Source organism: Scardinius erythrophthalmus (genome assembly GCF_964197995.2).
Source record: "Scardinius erythrophthalmus genome assembly, chromosome: 24".
In the NCBI taxonomy this organism is placed as follows: domain Eukaryota; kingdom Metazoa; phylum Chordata; class Actinopteri; order Cypriniformes; family Leuciscidae; genus Scardinius; species Scardinius erythrophthalmus.
Window position 1 is genome coordinate 8,289,181 of NC_138244.1, and position 18,876 is coordinate 8,308,056.

General features: G+C 38.2%; 2 protein-coding genes across 7 annotated transcripts; both read right to left on the reverse strand.

Annotated features, from left to right (window-relative positions):
- Nucleotides 1-96: 96 nt before the first annotated feature.
- Nucleotides 97-4,187, reverse strand: cd59b (CD59 molecule (CD59 blood group) b). 3 transcript variants are annotated; one of them, XM_081355727.1, is made up of 4 exons: nucleotides 4,076-4,151; nucleotides 3,847-3,929; nucleotides 3,622-3,762; nucleotides 97-820 (listed from the first exon to the last, which is right to left on the reverse strand). In XM_081355727.1, exons 2-4 carry the CDS (start codon nucleotides 3,899-3,901, stop codon nucleotides 615-617), a joined length of 402 nt encoding a protein of 133 aa, XP_081211853.1. In that variant the 5' UTR covers nucleotides 3,902-3,929; nucleotides 4,076-4,151; the 3' UTR covers nucleotides 97-614. The 3 variants fall into 3 exon arrangements, with proteins under 3 accessions (XP_081211853.1, XP_081211854.1, XP_081211855.1); XM_081355728.1 differs by having other exon boundaries at nucleotides 438-820; nucleotides 3,847-3,950; nucleotides 4,076-4,187; XM_081355729.1 differs by having other exon boundaries at nucleotides 438-820; nucleotides 3,622-3,726; nucleotides 4,076-4,135.
- Nucleotides 4,188-5,654: 1,467 nt separating this feature from the next.
- prdm11 (PR domain containing 11) lies at nucleotides 5,655-17,981 on the reverse strand. 4 transcript variants are annotated; one of them, XM_081356668.1, is made up of 8 exons: nucleotides 17,770-17,981; nucleotides 16,931-17,053; nucleotides 16,747-16,823; nucleotides 13,825-14,084; nucleotides 13,661-13,728; nucleotides 13,320-13,507; nucleotides 12,082-12,615; nucleotides 5,655-11,052 (listed from the first exon to the last, which is right to left on the reverse strand). In XM_081356668.1, the coding sequence occupies exons 2-8, from the start codon at nucleotides 16,993-16,995 to the stop codon at nucleotides 8,897-8,899; spliced, it is 3,348 nt and encodes a 1,115-aa protein (XP_081212794.1). In that variant the 5' UTR covers nucleotides 16,996-17,053; nucleotides 17,770-17,981; the 3' UTR covers nucleotides 5,655-8,896. The 4 variants fall into 4 exon arrangements, with proteins under 4 accessions (XP_081212794.1, XP_081212795.1, XP_081212793.1 ...); XM_081356669.1 differs by having other exon boundaries at nucleotides 16,931-17,048; nucleotides 17,770-17,885; XM_081356667.1 differs by lacking the exon at nucleotides 17,770-17,981 and adding an exon at nucleotides 17,333-17,406.
- Between the last annotated feature and the right edge of the window lie 895 nt (nucleotides 17,982-18,876).

Below are 18,876 nucleotides of genomic sequence, written 5' to 3' on the forward strand. Positions count from 1 at the left end.
TCTTTTTACTCAGTGTTAAGGTGCATTCACACCATGCTGTTATTACTGTAACGATTCTGAACTGTAATAAGCCTTCACATTAATTACAGACCGATTGGAAAGCATACAGAGCTTTATTTACAGTAATTACGTCATGGTGTGAACACAGCTTTAGGTTGTGAATGAGAATGGCTAGTTGAAGTGGAACTGTCCGCGGTGCTGAATGGACACTTGAACTGTTGCAGGTTTGAAACTGAACATTTAAGTTGGTAAGGAGTAAGGCAACGCTTGAAAAACCCAAACATCAGTATTTCTTTAAAAATGTTTAAAACGTAGAAAATCAGAAAATCTAGTTTTTTTTTTATTATTATTTTACTCATGTAAAGGTATACCACATACAAAGGTCATATATGAAAAGATCAAACATTTTACAGCATTATTTTTTTTTTTAATATCAGTCAAAATAAAAATACAATGGTATTAGAATACAAATAATTTACAACAAACAGTACTTTGTGGTGTATAAGTGGTTAGTAAAAAACGAGCAATCGCTAAATAATGGTACATAGTAAATATATAGATATCCATAAGAGGTATGGCAACAAACAAACTTCTGAAGAAGCTCTATTGTGAAATCATGCAGTGATGCAGCAGGACCAGAGGCCGCTGAGCACCGCTAGCAGGTATAAGAACGACGTGCTTGCAGCGGTCACTGGCCCGCTGTTACACAGGTCAGTGTTGCAACATCTGTAAGTGTATTCTGATATCGACGGGAACTTCTGGGACAGACGAGAGTTTTCACAGTCAGTGTATCGAATGCACCGGCGAATGGTCTTCCCACCTGGAAAATGAGAAATGTCTGAATTAGTGAATAGAATAGAATAGAATAGAATAGAATAGAATAGAATAGAATAGAATAGAATAGAATAGAATACACTCTTAAAATTAAAGGTCGCATCTATGGTTTCCTGAAGTGACCTTTAACATCCATGGAGCCTTTCAGTTGTACAAAAGGTTCTTTATATTGGAAAATAAAGAATTTTTAAAATGTTTTTCAGACTAGGGAAAGAAATATTCTTTTAAGAATTGATCATTAAAGACGTTCTTTGGGCAACCCAAAATGATTCTTCTATGGGATCGCTGTGAAAACCCTTTATTTTTTAAGAGTGTAGAACAGAACAGAAGTCCACACTTAAAAATGTATGAACGGCATTGCTTTAGATAACAAAAGATAAAGCAAATGGTATACTAATTATATTAAAAACAGCACATTTTTTCAAGCAAAACATTGTAACAAAAGGAAAGCAAGTTGAAATTTAAATGATTAACCTTTAAGGACACCAATCTTCTTTGTGAATGAATAATGTATCATAAATAAATAAATGTTCTTCCTTAAAATACAGGGTGCATAAGTCTGGACACCCCTATGTTAAATTCCCATAGAGGCAGGCAGATTTTTATTTTTAAAGGCCAGTTACTTCATGGATCCAGGATACTATGCATCCTGATAAAGTTCCCTTGGCCTTTGGAATTAAAATAGTCCCACATCATCACATAGCCTTCACCATACCTAGAGATTGGCACGGTTTTATTTCAGTTAGCCTAATAGCTGGTTTGATTTGCATTGAGAGATGATCTTATGGAAAGTACCCCATGCCAATCTCTAGGTATGGTGAAGGCTATGTGATGATGTGGGACTATTTTAATTCCAAAGGCCAAGGGAACTTTATCAGGATGCATAGTATCCTGGATCCATGAAGTAACTGGCCTTTAAAAATAAAAATCTGCCTGCCTCTATGGGAATTTAACATAGGGGTGTCCAAACTTATGCACCCTGTATTTTAAGGAAGAACATTTATTTATTTATGATATATTATTCATTCACAAAGAAAATTGGTGTCCTTAAAGGTTGGATTTTAAGAACATTCTTAAGAAAAGGTTTTGTGAATATTAAATATTCTTAACTTTATTAATTAGAAACTGAGAAGAATACTCAGTGTTTGGACCATTTCTTAATTTCCTTTCCCTTTAAATATCTCAGTATTTTGTATGATTTCATTAAGAAATTAAAGGGGCTGTTTACACGACACCGTTTGATACTGTTATCGTCTCCGTGTAAACTACAAAATGCGAATTTGTGAAAACGGTGTCATCATGCCCATAAGTATGTGTTCATGGTGTTTCTTTACAAAGCGACATCGCCATCTACTGGCCTGGCACGAATAATACAGCGTTTTTAGTCATATTCGCAGATCCGTGTACATCGTTGTCGTGTAAACGTACCCTTGAACTCTACAACTAAACTTTTTACTGTTAACTTTTAACTATTTATTCAACTTAAGCGACTTAATTTAAGAGAGTTATCTGATCTTATTCAATTTATTTGAAGAAAAACAAAACATTTTGACGGTTTTTAGGATTTTTTGAATAATCATAACAAACATTTATTTTTCTTGCAGGATTAACATTTATATGCTTTGGAAAGCTAAATTTCCCCAACACTTGGGCCAAAGTGTGTCTGAGTCCTGTCTGATAATAAAAAAGGGGAAACAAAACTAGATAGTTATAAATATATAAACTCATGACTTTGAGGAACAAGGTGAAGCAATCAAGAAATCCAGATTTGCTTTTACCAAGTAACAGAAGGGTTGGCTGAATTATACATATGAAGAACCAATCATATTGTAGAAAAATGATGTAATGAATCAAGTTGCCATGCTCCGATTTTATACAAATTGTTGTAGGCTACTCTCTTTGTCGAGGGGATTCTCTGTAACTGATATGAGGTCCTCCCGACCGTGATTAAAGCATAGGCACTGTCTGGAATCTGTCTGGTTACTGCAGGTTAGTGGAACACTGGAGACCTTATTCCCAAGGGATAGTGTTCATAAGGGGCGAGACATCGTTCGACTTAGTTGATGTTGATTAGGAGATGTGCTAGAGGATAAATTGGTAAGTAGACGCTTTGGAAGTCCCAGATGAACTTAAGTCAGGTGTGTAGGGGACTTTCTACCACAATGGGCATTTAATTGACTAATTAAGTAATATTAACTAAGTGATTATATTTTAGATTAATTAATAAAGTACACTTTTAAAAAGTAACTAATTTACTTACCCAACACTGCTCAACATCATTTGGTTAGAACTTATTGTAAGAGTGATTCAGAAAAGTGAAGTTAGTTCTTAATGTCAAGCTGCATGGATGGAAATTACAATGGACGCTTACAAAATGGTTTAAAAGGTTAAAAGCAACAGTGAACTGGAACAATTTACATTGCAATGGGAAAGATTTGTTAATTACGTAATTTTATTTTTTATATTATTTCTATTTTATTTTTTTTTACTGATTTTATCTAATGTTGAATCTCAATAAAAAATGAAATAAAAAAATGTTTATAATGTCACTTGTTTGTAGATTGTTTGATATTTTATATGTAAAGCAAATATATTTTAAGTGACTTAAGTGTACAAGTACATTTGGATAATAATATAATATAATATAATATAATATAATATAATATAATATACAAAAAAGAATGTAACAATAATAATTGCATTTAAAATTTCTACACTACACTATAAAATAACAAAAAATAAAAATATAAAGGATATGTACTGCGTACTGAAACTTTATCCACCAACCTTTCTCATGAAGATATAAACACGCGTCCTCGTAAGAACACACTTGCTGCACTGAGCAATGAGCCCCAGAGTAATCCTCACACTTGTAGCACTGAAGAGACGAGCCTGCAGAGGAGAATCGCATTCCATAATGCTTAACGCCTGTTTCGAATAAAAAGCATTGAGGTCATGACCAAAGCCACACAAAACCATCCAGACAATAAGCACCATATGCATTTAACTTACCGAAGCTAAGAGACACACAACAGACCAGCAGAAAAAGTCCAAGAGAGCACTTCATCGTGAAAAGACCTTCCTGACCGAAGAGACTGATAATGAACAACAATAAACTGAAATTAAACAGAACGAAAACTGGTGGGAATGAAAAGGAAAATCTGCTTTTTTGTGTATTTACTTGTATGGAAGCTCTATGAAAAACATGCGCAGCATCAGAATTGTGTTAAATATCACTTACCCTTCTCAAAAGTATTCAGATGTTGCAAACGTCCAAGCTTGTGCTTTTCAGCGAACCAAAAGAATTCCTCGTGCCACCTCTTCCCTGCGCGAGCTCTGGCCCAACCTCACCCTTGCCTTGCATGAATGATGTCATTGATGGAGTTTCTCCTAAATGCCAAGTCAGATTAAACGGACCCGAAAAATTAGACTTTATTTTTAACGGTCATTATTGTTATAATGTCAGTGGTGTTCCTTAGAAAATGTGTAAAATGAGAAACAAAACATGGTTTCAATGTCGTCAGTGAGTTTTTCCTGCTAAAAAAGCTCAAATTCAACACATTCAATTGTTCAGAGGTCAGAAATTTGTTTATATCTTAATGCATCTCAAAAATAATTTGCATTTCGCTTATCTTATCTTGCACAGCCTGAAAAGGGTTATATCTTGACCTAAAATGGAGCACAATCAGAATTTGTCTTTACAAAGATAGTGCACAGAATCTTAAAACAAAAGATCTCGATGTTCTGAACTTTAGTTGAATCTAATCGTCTCTCTATCTGTACAGCGTAACCACTGACCACGGGAATTAAAACCCAATCCTTTCTGCTACGTTTCCCAACGCTGCAGCTGTTGGTAACAATAAGGCCTGTGTCACATTTCCCAGAGCCTTTCTGCAGTCATGGAAGCACTCAATTCAAATGTCATCTCAATGGCGCTCTTATTTTAGTCTGAATCTGAAAAGACACAAAACACAACTGTGAATCTGTATCTGGCGACAGCAGAACAATCGGTGTTAAGCTAATGGATTTGTTGGTATTTAAACAGTGAAGTGGCGCCGTTGGTGTGGCAGCCCACACAAATACTCATGTTGTTGCTTTTTTCCTACGTTTGCGAAGGGAACAGAAAAGTGTCAGAATGGTAATATCAAGGAGAAGGCGTTATGATTGGCTTTTTCCACAATGCCGGAATGGGGCTGTGTTTATAGGACCAAAATCTAGGCACAGATGAACAATGAAGCTGTGGTCAGACAAGCAACAAAGAGCACTTGATCTTTGTTTGGGCTGGGCGTTCAGTGCAGCATTTTAAATGATGTTTGTGTGTGTGTGTGTGTGTGTGTGTGTGTGTGTGTGTGTGGCTAATCCAGCTCAAAAATGGAAAGAGAGTCAATTTCGGCAAGTGCTTTTCCAGATTTTAGTTTTTTTTATCCTGTGAAGTTAATTATACTACATTTTAAATTTGCAAACGAGTTGTTTAAACTTGTCAAAGCGAACGTTCCTTCACTCTTCCATTTGTCCTGTTGTCGACAGACTCGAGTGTCAGAAACTGAGCGCAGATCTGTAAACTGTATCCAGTGTAGACAGCGTCTGTGATTATAATGGGTTCTGTTTGCTTTCGACATGACGCGACACTCAAATGTTTTTAGCTCTGAAACTTGCAGGATATTTTAATGGTTCAAAGACCTCTTATATGTCATAAGATTAAGCTAATTTAATTTCTCATGTTATGACTCCTTTAAACCATCTAATCGTATCTTTATCTATGAATAGTGAGACGATTAAGAAACCAGTGAAAAAATGACCACGACAATAAAAATAACATAGAAAACTTTATTAAACCATTATTTGTTGAATATAGATTCCATATGCTGTCATTTTAAGTGGGTTTCTATAATACATGTACACATTCTCTAGGTATACATTTCACATGTAGTTCATATTCTTGAGTTTCCAGTGTTATGTTTTCAGAAAGGTGTGTATGATGTATAAATCCAAGCAAATGACATATTTCTCTACAAAAAGAAACTGAATGAGAATATAGAGCTACCATTCACTTATTTCATTTCATTCCGTTAGAAAATAAACTTGAAATCAGAAGTAACTTTGTTCTTTAGGCCTTAAACCTAATGTCTCCCACATAAAAACAGATCATCAATAATTGTTTGAAAAACATTTCATAATATGGACATTGAACATTATTGTGATTACATGACAAGTAAATCAAGAAGTACAAAATTATGAATCTAGACGTAACATTTACATTTGGTACGCGTAGTATTTGATGAAAGGAAAACTAAACAAAATCAGGCTTGACTTTGGCTCATTTGATCAGAATTCACCATTGAAGACGAGCAAACGCTATAGTTTGACAGCTACGGCGTATAACTCCCAACACAATAAGAGACGATTCACTCGATGGCATACCTCACTGTGAGGTAACAGTCTAACATTCAAAAGCATTCACATACATGCATAAATGAAACAAAACGTTTAGATTTTTGGCAGCGCACTTATTGATACTTTACACAATCCTATTGCTACTCCAAATGAGTTCAGATGTGGGTATGCTTTGACATCAATTGCTCACTGGGACGAGAAATGCTAACAAAAATGCTAACTACTTTGAAACATAATAGTTATAAACATAATAATCTTTTGCGTAGCACAGTTTTTAAAATGTACATTCATTACAACAGAATAAAAAATGGATTTATCAAAATGTTTTCCCTAAAAAACAAGCTTTCTAAAGCTTTAAACATGCTAAATTTTCAGACGTGCAAAATCTAAATCTATTTTAAAATGAAGACAAGCCGTTTTAATTTCTCTAGAAAATTTGATCAATGTAAAACATTGCAGCACACGGAAGGTAGTCAAGTCTTAACTGTGCATGTGGATAGTTAAAGGTTAACGTAACTTTAGAGAACACTGCATTTAACTGCACCATTTCGCACTATAAAGTGAGAGCAATCAATACTATTTGATATAGGTACGTTCACACCATGTCTTAATTATATTACGAGATTTCAACTTGTAAAAAGCGTTCACGTCCTCGTAAAGCTCGTCATTACAACTTGTAAGCTGGGAACTCCTACTTGTACCATGTGACCACTGTACTTTAGACATGGCGTGAATGCAGCATATTATACTGCATGTATTTTTTTGAGATTGATAGATGGAGATAAACCACAGATTACAATATTTTCTTAATGGATAATAATGACGCTTTAACAGTTATATGAATAAAACTGACATGATAACTCATGTTTAATTTTAACTACAACATTGCAAATATGACTTTAAAAGCCTTAATTTTAATAATAGATCTCAACTAATCACTCTTTTTTTGAACTTGAAAAATTACATTTAAAAATAGTTATGAATGAAAAATATGGAAATTTCTAGAACAGAATAAAAAGGGCAAATCCATAGGCATTTTAGAAAACATGCTTGATCACATTGGAAACCTCTAAATTCCAGAGTTTTGCTTAAATTAACATTATAAGTAAGTTTTAAACTTGCTTGTATTTAAGAACATACAATTTAATTGTAAAATATATATTGCACAGGTATAATCGATGGAATTTAGTGGCAAGGCAAGCTACGGCAAAAATAACTAATAAAAAGTCAGTGAAAAAAATATATGCTGCTGACCATAAGACATGCACACTGGTAAATTACATGAATGCACATAATAACAATCAAAAATACAAAAGATTTGTTCTTGTATGACATTAAATCAAAAAGAGATTGCCAAAGGTAAATTGTTGTACAGTGTCGCCTACTAGTGGTGACGTCATGCACAAGCATTTAAATCAGATGAAAGGTATGAAGAGTGATCATATTTGGGGCTATTATTACTGAAATATTCATCATTTTAAATTTTCAGTAAACATTTGACTATTTAGGCTGCCTATATGCAGCATTAAAAAGTAAACATTATATATTTGTTGCTTTGATACAGCATCAGAGTAAAATCGAGTAAAACCGAAATGAAAATTTAACTATATTATAATTTGAACTGGCTTATAAGGAGACCTGAAGTGGCTGTCTGTAACTGTACATAAAACATGTACCAGAAATCAAACACCAGCACGTGACACTTTTTTCTATTGGTAAGGAATTCAAACCTTGCATATTTAGGCTATATACTTTAAATCAGATTGGGTGTAAACTGCACATTACAGGTGCCTGATTGCATAAAGTATTATGGCACATCAACATGTTTTCAAACCATTTTACATGTAATCTTAAGAGTAATGGTTAACTTAAAGCAGGGCTCCTCAAAACTGTCCTGCAGACTTTAGCTGAAACAAACCTACCTGTAATCTTCTAGTAAATCTGAAGACTTCGATAAGCTTGTTCAAGTGTGTTTGATTACGACTGGAACTAAACTCTGCAGGGCAGTGGCCCTCCAGGACCGGATTTTGAGGAACCCTGATTTAAAGAGTATCTTAAAAAAAAAAAAAAAAAGATACAAAAATGTTAGGAATATACTGCATGGCAAAATAGTGGCTATTTCCATTCCAATTAGCGATAACCAGCATAAAGAACATGCTAAAAAATTAAGCACTTTTTGTTACATAATTTCCATACACACAAGTCTACATACAAATACAGAATGATTGCTTGAATTATATTGCAGACAGAATAATAAAACAGTTTTTCCATAAAGATTTCAGCTAAATCAGCTTTTGCAAGAAGGTGACATTTTCAGAGATTACAAAAGACTGTAAGGAGGCTTCACTCACCAACGCCTGATGAAATGGTGCTCAGTCGAACATTCACTTAACGGCAACAATCCTCACGACTAGAAAATAGTTTCTCTTTGGGACAAAAACACATATCAACACATCACAACCATTTACATGAACATTTTAAAGTGTTTCATGTGCCTGCGACCTGCAAAGGCATTCATACCGACTCTTAGAGAAGACGCTGATCTAGGCCATTAGCAGCAGGGCCAGTGTCAAACTACTTGGCCAATCACATTATAGTCCCGATCAGCCCTTTTCCAATGAGATGGCTTTTTTGGAATCATGTTGGCTGAGGAATTGGCTCTGATCAGTCAAATATCTGGATAATACTCTGCATTTATATCCATATTGTGCAACACAGACTTTTGTTCGGCGGTGGACATTCTGCTCAGCACCTCTGCTGAGAGCGAATAGCTGTTCCCAGATTTCTCTTCAAACCAGCTGTCCAATGCTCGCTTTCCATCAAAGCTACCGATAGGCGGTCCGTTAATGGCCAAGGTGAGCAGATCATTGATCTGATCCAGAGTCAGTCTGGAACGGCTATTTCGGCGCACTTTTTGCAATGAACCTCTTCCTTTGTCACAGCAGGTCGTTGACGTTGGCAAGACCCTGACAACCTGCAAGATGTGATTGAGAAGAGGAAATCGTTGCTTGTATCTGAAGATGTGGCTGACTACTTCTTTAAAACCATTCACACTACAATAATCAGCTTTTAGATCCCTCCATTCAACCACAAGACTTCCTCTGGCATCTATTCTTTCTCGAGAGAGTTCGCGTCCGGATGAAGGAAGAGTCTCCAGGTGGTCAAAAATTACAAGGATCTCCTCCTCTCCATATGCGCCAAGAACATCCCTGTTAAGAGGCCACGAGGCCAGGTCAAGCACCTGACAAGCCTGGACCACTGTGCGACTGCGTGGATCAAAACGTTGGGCCAGGGTGCCTTGACTTCGCTGACAGATCTTCTCTCGAATGGACTGAAACTTGGACTCTGCAACCCGTAAGTTCTTGAGGTCCACACCATTGAAGCTCTCTCGAAAGTTGTCTTCAAACTCCTGTAGGTACTCCCCTGGGGAATCCACCAATTGACCAATCTCATGAATGGCATCCTCAATTTTTGCGTCCACCTGTGACGCCAACAAATAGTCCCCTTGAAAGATGAAAGCAAGTCGTGAAAAGACAGCAATGATGTCCAACAGAAAATAGATCAGCTTCATGGACTGATAGTCCAACAGGAACTGTAGAAGAGACAGAGCGATGGCGGCAGCATCACCTCTCTGGGTTTGGCTGCTTATGCTCTTCAAGTGAGCAACCACCTCTAGATAGTCCTTAATTAGGGCATTGAGAACATTAGGCTCCCCTATGATCCAACGAACAGCCCTTATATCCCCAAGAAATTCGGCTTCCTCCGACAGAGTTGGTGCTGTTGACCTTAGCTCAGCCATCATACGTGGAGAATACCGGTAGAAACTAAGCAGTTGCTTCAAATTGTTCTCCAAATCCTCCAAGCAAGACAGTTCCTTACCACTGATGGCATCCAGAACCTCTAAATGGGGGCGATGGATCATCACAGGCAGACACAACAACCAAGGGATTGTCTTTTGTATGGCTATGTAAAGATTTGCCCTCAGACTAGAGGAGATGTTTGAGCCATCTATTCCCAAGCCAACAACCAGCATGTCCTGGAGTCTTAGCCCAAGGACACCAAAGGCACGATCCACGGCCTGAAGGTAGCCTTCCACGTTGCCTCCGCAAAGCCTTTGTAGGGAGAGGAACTCGGTGGCAGGAAGACCATCAGTGGTGGTGAACTGGACGTAAACGGCAACAGTGTCAGCCAGGAGATCGTCATGCTGTCCATCCATGATGATGCTTAAAAAGGGCGAAAGGCGAATCTTCTCAGCCAGATCCTCTTTGAATGCTCGAGCGATGTGTTGGATGAGAATCTGACAGTCATTTTCATTCATGTACTGATCCACCACTTTGAGGTCGCACTTCTTGAGGAGCTCTGCCAAGGGTCGCAGATCGGAAAAAGACCGCCCTTCCAAAGCCAGATGGTAGGCAGCGTTGAAGAGTGTTATCATATTACGACACATCTCCTCAGTTTTCTCCGGGTGCATGCGAAGTTTGTAAAGCTGCAAACACTTCTTGTGCAGATTGCTCTGGCTGTGCAGTTTAATGGTGTGGATCTTGAATTGCTTGGAGCCGATTATAAAAGCAGAGGTACGGGAGGACTGGACGGTGTATTGTCTGCACACGTGGCACCACATCTCATTCAGTGTGGGTGAATAACGGAGAAACCAGAACTTCTTCAGCCACTCCTGTTTGAAGCGGCGAATCCGACGACCTGAGCCCACCGAGAGTTTTGAAGACTCATCCGCAGCCACCATGAGGTCAGCAGAAATGGATTCATCAGCAGAATCAACATCCTGGTCATCCTCTTCAAGTGCCGCTGGGATTGGCGTCATGGAGTCTACAACAGATGAGCAAACAGAGCATAACATTAAACTTAACACAAATATAATGCAGAATTAAAATTCAAGAAACAATTCTTTACTGATTAGATCTGGAATGAAGAGAAGGTTTCAGAGTTTCCATTCCTATATAAGCACACCTTCTCAATATAGCTCACATTTATCTCAAGTTCTACATCAACCAATACAGTGGAATTTTTTTTTATTTTTTTTATATGATTTAAAAAAAATTGTTTCTGAAAAACAACAAACCAAACACAAGCAGAGAAACTTTAGTGGCAGGTTTCAAAAAGTAAATTAAATAATTTTATTAAAACTTTTAATTAGGAGTGCACTTCCATTTGAAACATTTTAACAAATACGGCAATCACACAGTCAATGGCAAAAAGGCAAAAAACAACAAAAGAACGCAAACTTTAGTTGATGGATTAATGGCCTGTTCACACCAAACGCGAATTTAATTATTTGCGCGAGTAGATTACATACAAAGTCAATGCAAAGACGCGAATAGACGCGAATTCGCGCCGGGCGATGCGTTTGCCGCGAAAGCTCGATAATCGCCTCAAACGCGTCTTCCGCGCAAGTTGAACAATTTCAACTTGAGCGGAAAATTCGCGTGAAGACGGTGAAATTCACCGAGTTGAGTGCGCCTCTGGATGGTGCTGTGAACCCAGACACGTCGGCATTTGGCTTTCCTCCGTATTTGAGACTTCCACAACAACTACAGAGCAGAATATCATTTATTTCAGACATGACGGAAAAATTATGGCAGAAAGAAATTGTGTTGTTGTTGATGATGACACACTCCTTTTCGCGGGATGTTTTTATTCGAGAGTGACGCGAAAAACATCCAGCGAGTAATCTAGAGCGAGTAACGCGATGCGAATATACACTTCGCGTTTGGTGTGAACACACCATAAGAGACAAAATGGTCTATACAGACATATATTTTAAAAAACATCAGTGTTAAAATGTATTGCAGAAAGGCTCTTATCCATGGTAGCGTTTCATCCCAGCTGCAAACCTACCTCTGAGGTCCTCACTAGGAAGGGGCTCAGATGGTGGTACAGGCTTAATTTCAACATGCCCCTGTCCTCTGAGACGGAGCAGTTCAGCCTCCAGCTCACGGATTCGTCGTTTTAGCCTCACACAGTTCGGGCAGAAAGATGTCGATGGTCCTTCGCCGGTCAGGGTCGCATCTTCTTCCGTGTCTTCCATTTTAATGCATTTCGCATCAAAGCCACTCTCGTGGTGATCCATGGAAGCCAATCCAGAGGCAAAGACTGACACTTTACACTCACCGTCAGGCTGGCTGAAAACCTGGCAGACATTTGTTCTTGCTCTTTGAAAAGACAAGGTGCTGTTCAGGGGGTTGTTCTGACTTTGATTCGCCTCCAGAGATGCTTCCAGAACATCTTTGAAAATGAGGTCAATCTTCTTTTTCTTGGCCTGGGGCTGGTTTTCTGCCTCATCACTTCCATGCTTGCTTAGGGTCCTTCTACCGTGCATTGCAGATCTCAACACTGGACCTTTGGGCTCATCGTGCTCTTCTAATTTCACTCCTGCAATACAATACCACAATGGTTGATAAGGGAAATGAACACTATCAGCATATAAAAAAACAAAATAAAAAAAACTGTGTGGTAAAATATAAAACTGGAAAAAAGTATGATGGCTAAACCAGGATGACTAAAAAGATTTTTGTATGTAAAATATAATCCCATTTCACTTACCTGTTAAACCATTGCAGGCCCGGAACATCTCGTCTGGGTACTTTTTTTGTTGATCAAAAATGTTCAATATGAAATAAGTTATATTTTGGTCTGTTCCTCACACAAATCTATCAGAAGACTTGAAATATAGAGCATATTTATGATATTTTTATGATGCCTTTGGATCCCTTTTGAAGCTTGAAACCTCCATCCCACATTAATTGTTATTGAAAAGTAAAGCACGACCAGTATAATTATTTCTCCTTTTTGTATTTCAGAAAAGAATGTCATAAAGGAACAACATAAGAATGTGTATGTAGTACACATTTTTGGCTGAACTACAGTTTACATTTTTGGGAAATCTTGTGAGTTTTCAGTCTTGTCACCTAACAACACACGTTTTATATTGAAAGTACCAAGTATTTTTTAATTTAACCTGCATTCAGCTCTGCACTGTATTAGCAGCCTCTTTAAAAGCATTTGGAGATTCCTTAACCTCTGACCTAATTAAAAATCCTTACTTTTTTCTCAAGCACCAGCAAGCGGTGTCTCACCTGTGTCTAGATTGCGGTCAATGCTGTCCCGAGACACACTCTGCAGTCGCCTCATGTACTCGCTGCTGTACCACACACGAAGTTTCTCGCCCACCGTCAGTCTCTGACACACTCGGAAGTAGATTTGATTGCCATGTTGAAATGCACTCAAGTTCTTTTCACTCTCTTCCGAAGAAATCTGAACAAACCTGAGAGGAATAAACAAAATTAGCACTCAGAACAATCATATGAATACAAACAAAGTGATTAAAAGAGCAGCATTTTGAACACTTGGTTACTACAATAAAACAATTTTCTTAAAAATTAAAAAGAAAAGAGGATTTAAAGTGGCATAATATTACCTCATCCAGTTAGCTGTAGTTTCATCACTCCCATCAATGAATTTATATTTGTTGTCCTTATCAACAATCTGTAATAAATACATTTGACATTAAAATAGTTTTTACCTGCATTAAAAATGAATACAACTATGCTAATTGGTGATTAAACATACAACATAACCTACCATCCAAGAGTATGGCCCTGAAGGTTTATCTGAGGTCATTATTTGGCCTTGATAAGGACCAAACAGCACCCCCTTTGGTATATTTTCATCCATGCAGCAGACATCCACCTTATCACCATCTCGGCGGACCTCGATGCCTGAGGGTACGGTGAGAGCTGCCCGATTGGGCACCCCTGATGCCACAGGAGTGTCCGGCACAAAGACAGGCGGCCCATGGGTAGGGCACTCCTCCAAGAAATACTTCTTGCACTCTTCACAGACTGTATAATGAGCAATAAGTAAAAACAGCATAATTATATAAAATTCTCATCTGATATCAAATTTCCAAAGACCTAAACAATATTTCTATATAAGTTTAAAGGAATAGTTCACTCAAAAATGAAAATTATCCCATAATTTACTCCCCTCTCAAGCCATCCTAGGTGTATGTGACTTTCTTCTTTCAGCCAAACACAATCAGAGTTATATTAAATAATATCCTGGCTCTTCTCAAGCTTTGTAATGGCATTGAATAGTGCCCGAGTTTTAAAAGCCCAAAAAGCGCATCTACTCCAGTGGGTTGATAAATGGCAATAAAAACATGGATATTTTTCTTACAAAAACCAATCGTTTCGTTTCAGAAGGCATTAATTAACCCACTGGAGTCGTATGGATTACTTTTATTAGGGATGGACATGCTTTTTTGGGCTTCAAAAAGCTCTATTTAATGCCATCACAAAGCTGGGAAGAGCCATAATATTATTTAAAGCGCCCCTATTATGGATTTTTGAAAATGACCTTTCATGTAGTGTGTAACATGGCTCTAAGTGAATGAAAACATCCTGCAAAGTTTTAAATCTGAAAGTGCACCGTATATAAAGTTGTCTTTCAAAAGTAAGAGTCGACTCTGAGTCAATGAAATGAATCGTTTTTCAAACGAGCCATAAGCCGTTTCGTTGTGACGTCAAGACGAAACATTAGCATATTGCCCGCCCACTTATTGTGCACGCAGACACCAGGGAAAACTTGAACCTCAAACCGGCAGCTGATTCCTGTGGGTACTGGATAGCATCATGTCTAAGGGCGTTTTTCCACTGGGTTCGTTTGCTGCGGTCCGAACCCGAGTGCGCTAGTTCCCGGCGCCCCCCGCAGCGTTGGTCTGGTTTCACACTCAATTAGTTGTATCGAACCCAGGTGCGTTTGCAGTGATCTTACGTCATCGCAAACGCACACGGAAAACGCATGGAGAATACAACTCGACTGAGCATAGCTGTAATTTGTCGGTTTTTTTTGGTGCTATTATGCACAACATAGTGAGAGACAACTACGTTTATGTGCATTACATGGTGTAATTCAGCACATATCCAGGGAACGCCGTGTTTCTGCTGCTCGTAGAAGATTTTTTTGAATGAGGAATGTTTTTTGAATGAGATTTGTATGAATTTGAATGAGGCACCTCACCTCTTCAGTGTCCCACAACGTTCCCCTGCCACTCATTTAAAAAATAAAAACATGACTGTGATAGCCTTTAAGATTGGTCTGATTTCTTCAAGCGTTGATGTTGTTGATGTTGATGTTGTTGATGTTGATGTTGCGATGTTGCGTTGATTTCTTCAAGCTATGTTTTTTTTTTATATGCGTATCTTCAAGCGTTTACTATGTTTACTATGGTAACGGTTAGCGCGCATAGTCTTTTGCATCACAAACAGAAGGCATTCAAACATGAACGCGATTTAAATTATTTTATTTTGGTTGTCTTGTGTGAGGAAACAATGATATCGACAGTGATACGCATGCGCGGGATACTATACTTCCTGAACAAGCGCGCACCCGAGTCCGTGTTGCTTGCACATTAACGCGAACCACACCACGGTTCGGGAGCAACCGAGCTCAGACCACCTCCTCCAGGTAGTCTCGGGTTCGGTACTCTAGTGCGCACCCGGGTCCGATGACAGCGTTCACATTAGCGATTTTTCATGCGAACCGTTCCCCGGTCCGCTAAACTGCCAGTGTGAAAGCGCCCTTACTCACGTTATTACTGTCTTACTGAAATACTTCTGCTAATCAGTTGTGGGCCACTATTACCTAAAACTGTGTCTATTAATGCAGATTGTCTGTCGTTTGAGTAAAGATTAAGCATGGAGCAAGATTTGTTTTACCAACGTTTTGTTACATCAGTCATTCACGCTGGACCTCGGCTAATGTATGCACTGTTATTGATACAGTCTCCACATGTTCACCGCAATAAATTTGAAAAATACTGGGTAAATAAATAAGTACAAGTAAAATAATCGGTTTGTTGATGGACATGTACTTGTTAATGCTGATGGTGAGGAATTACAGTTGCAACATCTCATAATGTACACCTCAAACTGAGTAGAGTATCACTGAGAAACATCCTGCTCGAGTCGTCCTTGCGATGGAGGTTCGGGTTGAATAACTAGCTCTTCCAATGTTTCATCATCGCACTCGCACTCGGATTGATATGGTAAATTCGACAACATTGTTCATTTCTGTGTTTAGTTTATGGTGTAGGAAGACTCAGGACAGCTGACGTTGATATGGCAATGGGCGTTTTTGTTTTCGACACGCACTGTACACGGTAGACCAATCACAACAGACTGAGCTGCCTGGCCAATCAGAGCAGAGTAGCTCACGGAAAGGAGGGATTTAGAAAGATTGATTCATCTGACGAGTCGTTTGAGAATCATTGAAAATGTGGTGATGTATATTACGAGAAAATTAAAAAAAAATTTGACCTTTGATGCATGTAAACCTGTTGTAGGAGACTACAAAACAAAATTAGGAAACTTTAAAAACATAATAGGAGCACTTTAATACAACTCAGATTGTGTTTGGCTGAAAGAAGACAGACATACACCTAGAAAGGCTTAAGGGTTAGTAAATGATGGGTAAATATTAATTACAGTAAATTATACTTACAATAAAAATTGGTACAGTGCTCATGGTCAACTTTTAGTTTTTTGTTTGGCTCTTCAGTTGACTTCTCATTCGAGGCACTAGGGTAAATGGGTAGAAAAATGGCTTATTACTACAGATTTTCTACTTTAATGCACAGGAATTGCTCTTTAAAAGTTTTCTTTTGTTCACACTTTGTAAGACTGACCTGGTTCTGCATTCGACCTCTGCCTCCATGGGAGAATGGTCTGGAACAGCACAGGAATCTGCCATCTGGGCAGGAAGGAGAAACTCCTGTGTGCCCCGTTTCACTTCGACATGTTCTTCTGTTCTGAAATTCACCAGTTAAACTTTTAACTCACATTTTTATGCTGATAATATAATTTGTAATATTTGTATATATATATATATAATAATGTATTTAAAAGTAATACATTTTTACTAGCGACTAATCTCAAACTTTGCCAATTGTATATAATTTGTAATCTAAACTCCTGATACTGTGGGAGTAAAAAAAAAAAAAAAAAAAAAGAAAAAAAATAGAAGAGAAGTTTATGCCAATGTTATTACCCAATTACAGTTGGGCACCGTGACGTCCTGCTGGATTTACCTTGTCATCTCATTTGCATTTGTTGTTGCTTTCATGAAAACATGCATAACGCGATAACCACAACCCACGCTTGAGTAAACTCTTCTGCTGACGTTCCCTTTCCTAAATGTAACTTACTTCCAAAATATTTCAGTCAGAGAGCAGCGCTCTGATTGGCCAACCCGGCCATCACTCATAAACTACAAGAGCTGTGTGAGAGAGACGAGTGCAGGAAAACAAATAGGGCAACAACACTCTCTTGAAAGACAAAACTGCTGCAAAGTTGTGTTCTTCTAAACATTGTGAGGTAAACGTTGCACACACGATCAAGCGCGAGTGATGACAATGACGCTACGCAACGCTTCTGCACGCTCGGTCTCCTTTTAGCGACTGGCAATTTGCCTAACGCTTTCGGAAGCCATTTTCATTGGCCACATTGGCTAGTGAGTGTAACTCACCGTCTAGAGAATATACGCAGTGCGTCGTGGGGTCTTTGGTGGTCTTCTTCAGCCGTGGCGCGTCTCGTCTTTGGCCGCTAAGAGAAACGCGGCGGTGACGCAACAGCACGGAGGGATTTCACTAGTCCCGGGCGATGCAAAGTTTATCATCTCCAAATGTTTGTACCACAGTCAGCTGCTTCTCTCTGCTATGACCACCATCTTTTTATTACAGGAAATGACATGGAAAACGGAAGAAAGCGGCGTTTGTGCAGACCGGGCACAAAATTTCAGGAAAGGGAAAGTTAGATTGTGCGTGAAGTTGTATGAGGCAGCGGTTCACGCGCGTTTCATGTGCGTTCGTTTTCTGAACGCGCCTCCCGAAACAATACGCAACGGTTGCGCGCCAAGTTTTCACCTTTTTTAAAAATTAAAAAAAACTTTCCTTTTTTATTTTAATTGTTCAACGCACAGGTCTCTGCGATTCAATCAGTTTAAAATGGCAAAAATAAATTGAATGTTGCAATAGGAGAAACCCATCTATATTTTACTACTGAAATTGCTGCTGTTTTGGTTGATATGAGGTCGCAGCAATGAAGTGGAAGAACTGGAGCAATTTTCATACAATATTCAACCGGTTAGTCTAGTATTTAATTTGCCATGAATTGCTTCAGGAATATCCTACAGGACTGTAGAGCAGGACTCAAGTTTTTACTTTTTAGAAGTAAATGTCTTCAGTTACTACAAACTGTGAAGCTGGTGTTTTAAAACGAAACAGGTTGCTTTATATAACAGTTGTGCATTTGGAGGACATCCTTGTGGTAGTTGTATACCTTAAAGCGTTAGTTCACCCAAAAATGAAAATTTTGTCATTAATTACTCACCCAAATGTCGTTCCAAACCAGTAAGACTTTCGTTCATCTCCAGAACAAAAATTATCTTTTTGATCAAAATCTGAGAGCTTTCTGTCCCTCCATTGACATCCACGCAACTACCACTTTGAAGCTTCATAAAGTTCATAAAGAGATACTTAAATGAATCCATATGAATCGAGCGGTTTAGTCCTAGAAACACGATTGCTTTATATGATGAACAGATTGAATTTAGGCTTTTATTCACATATAAACA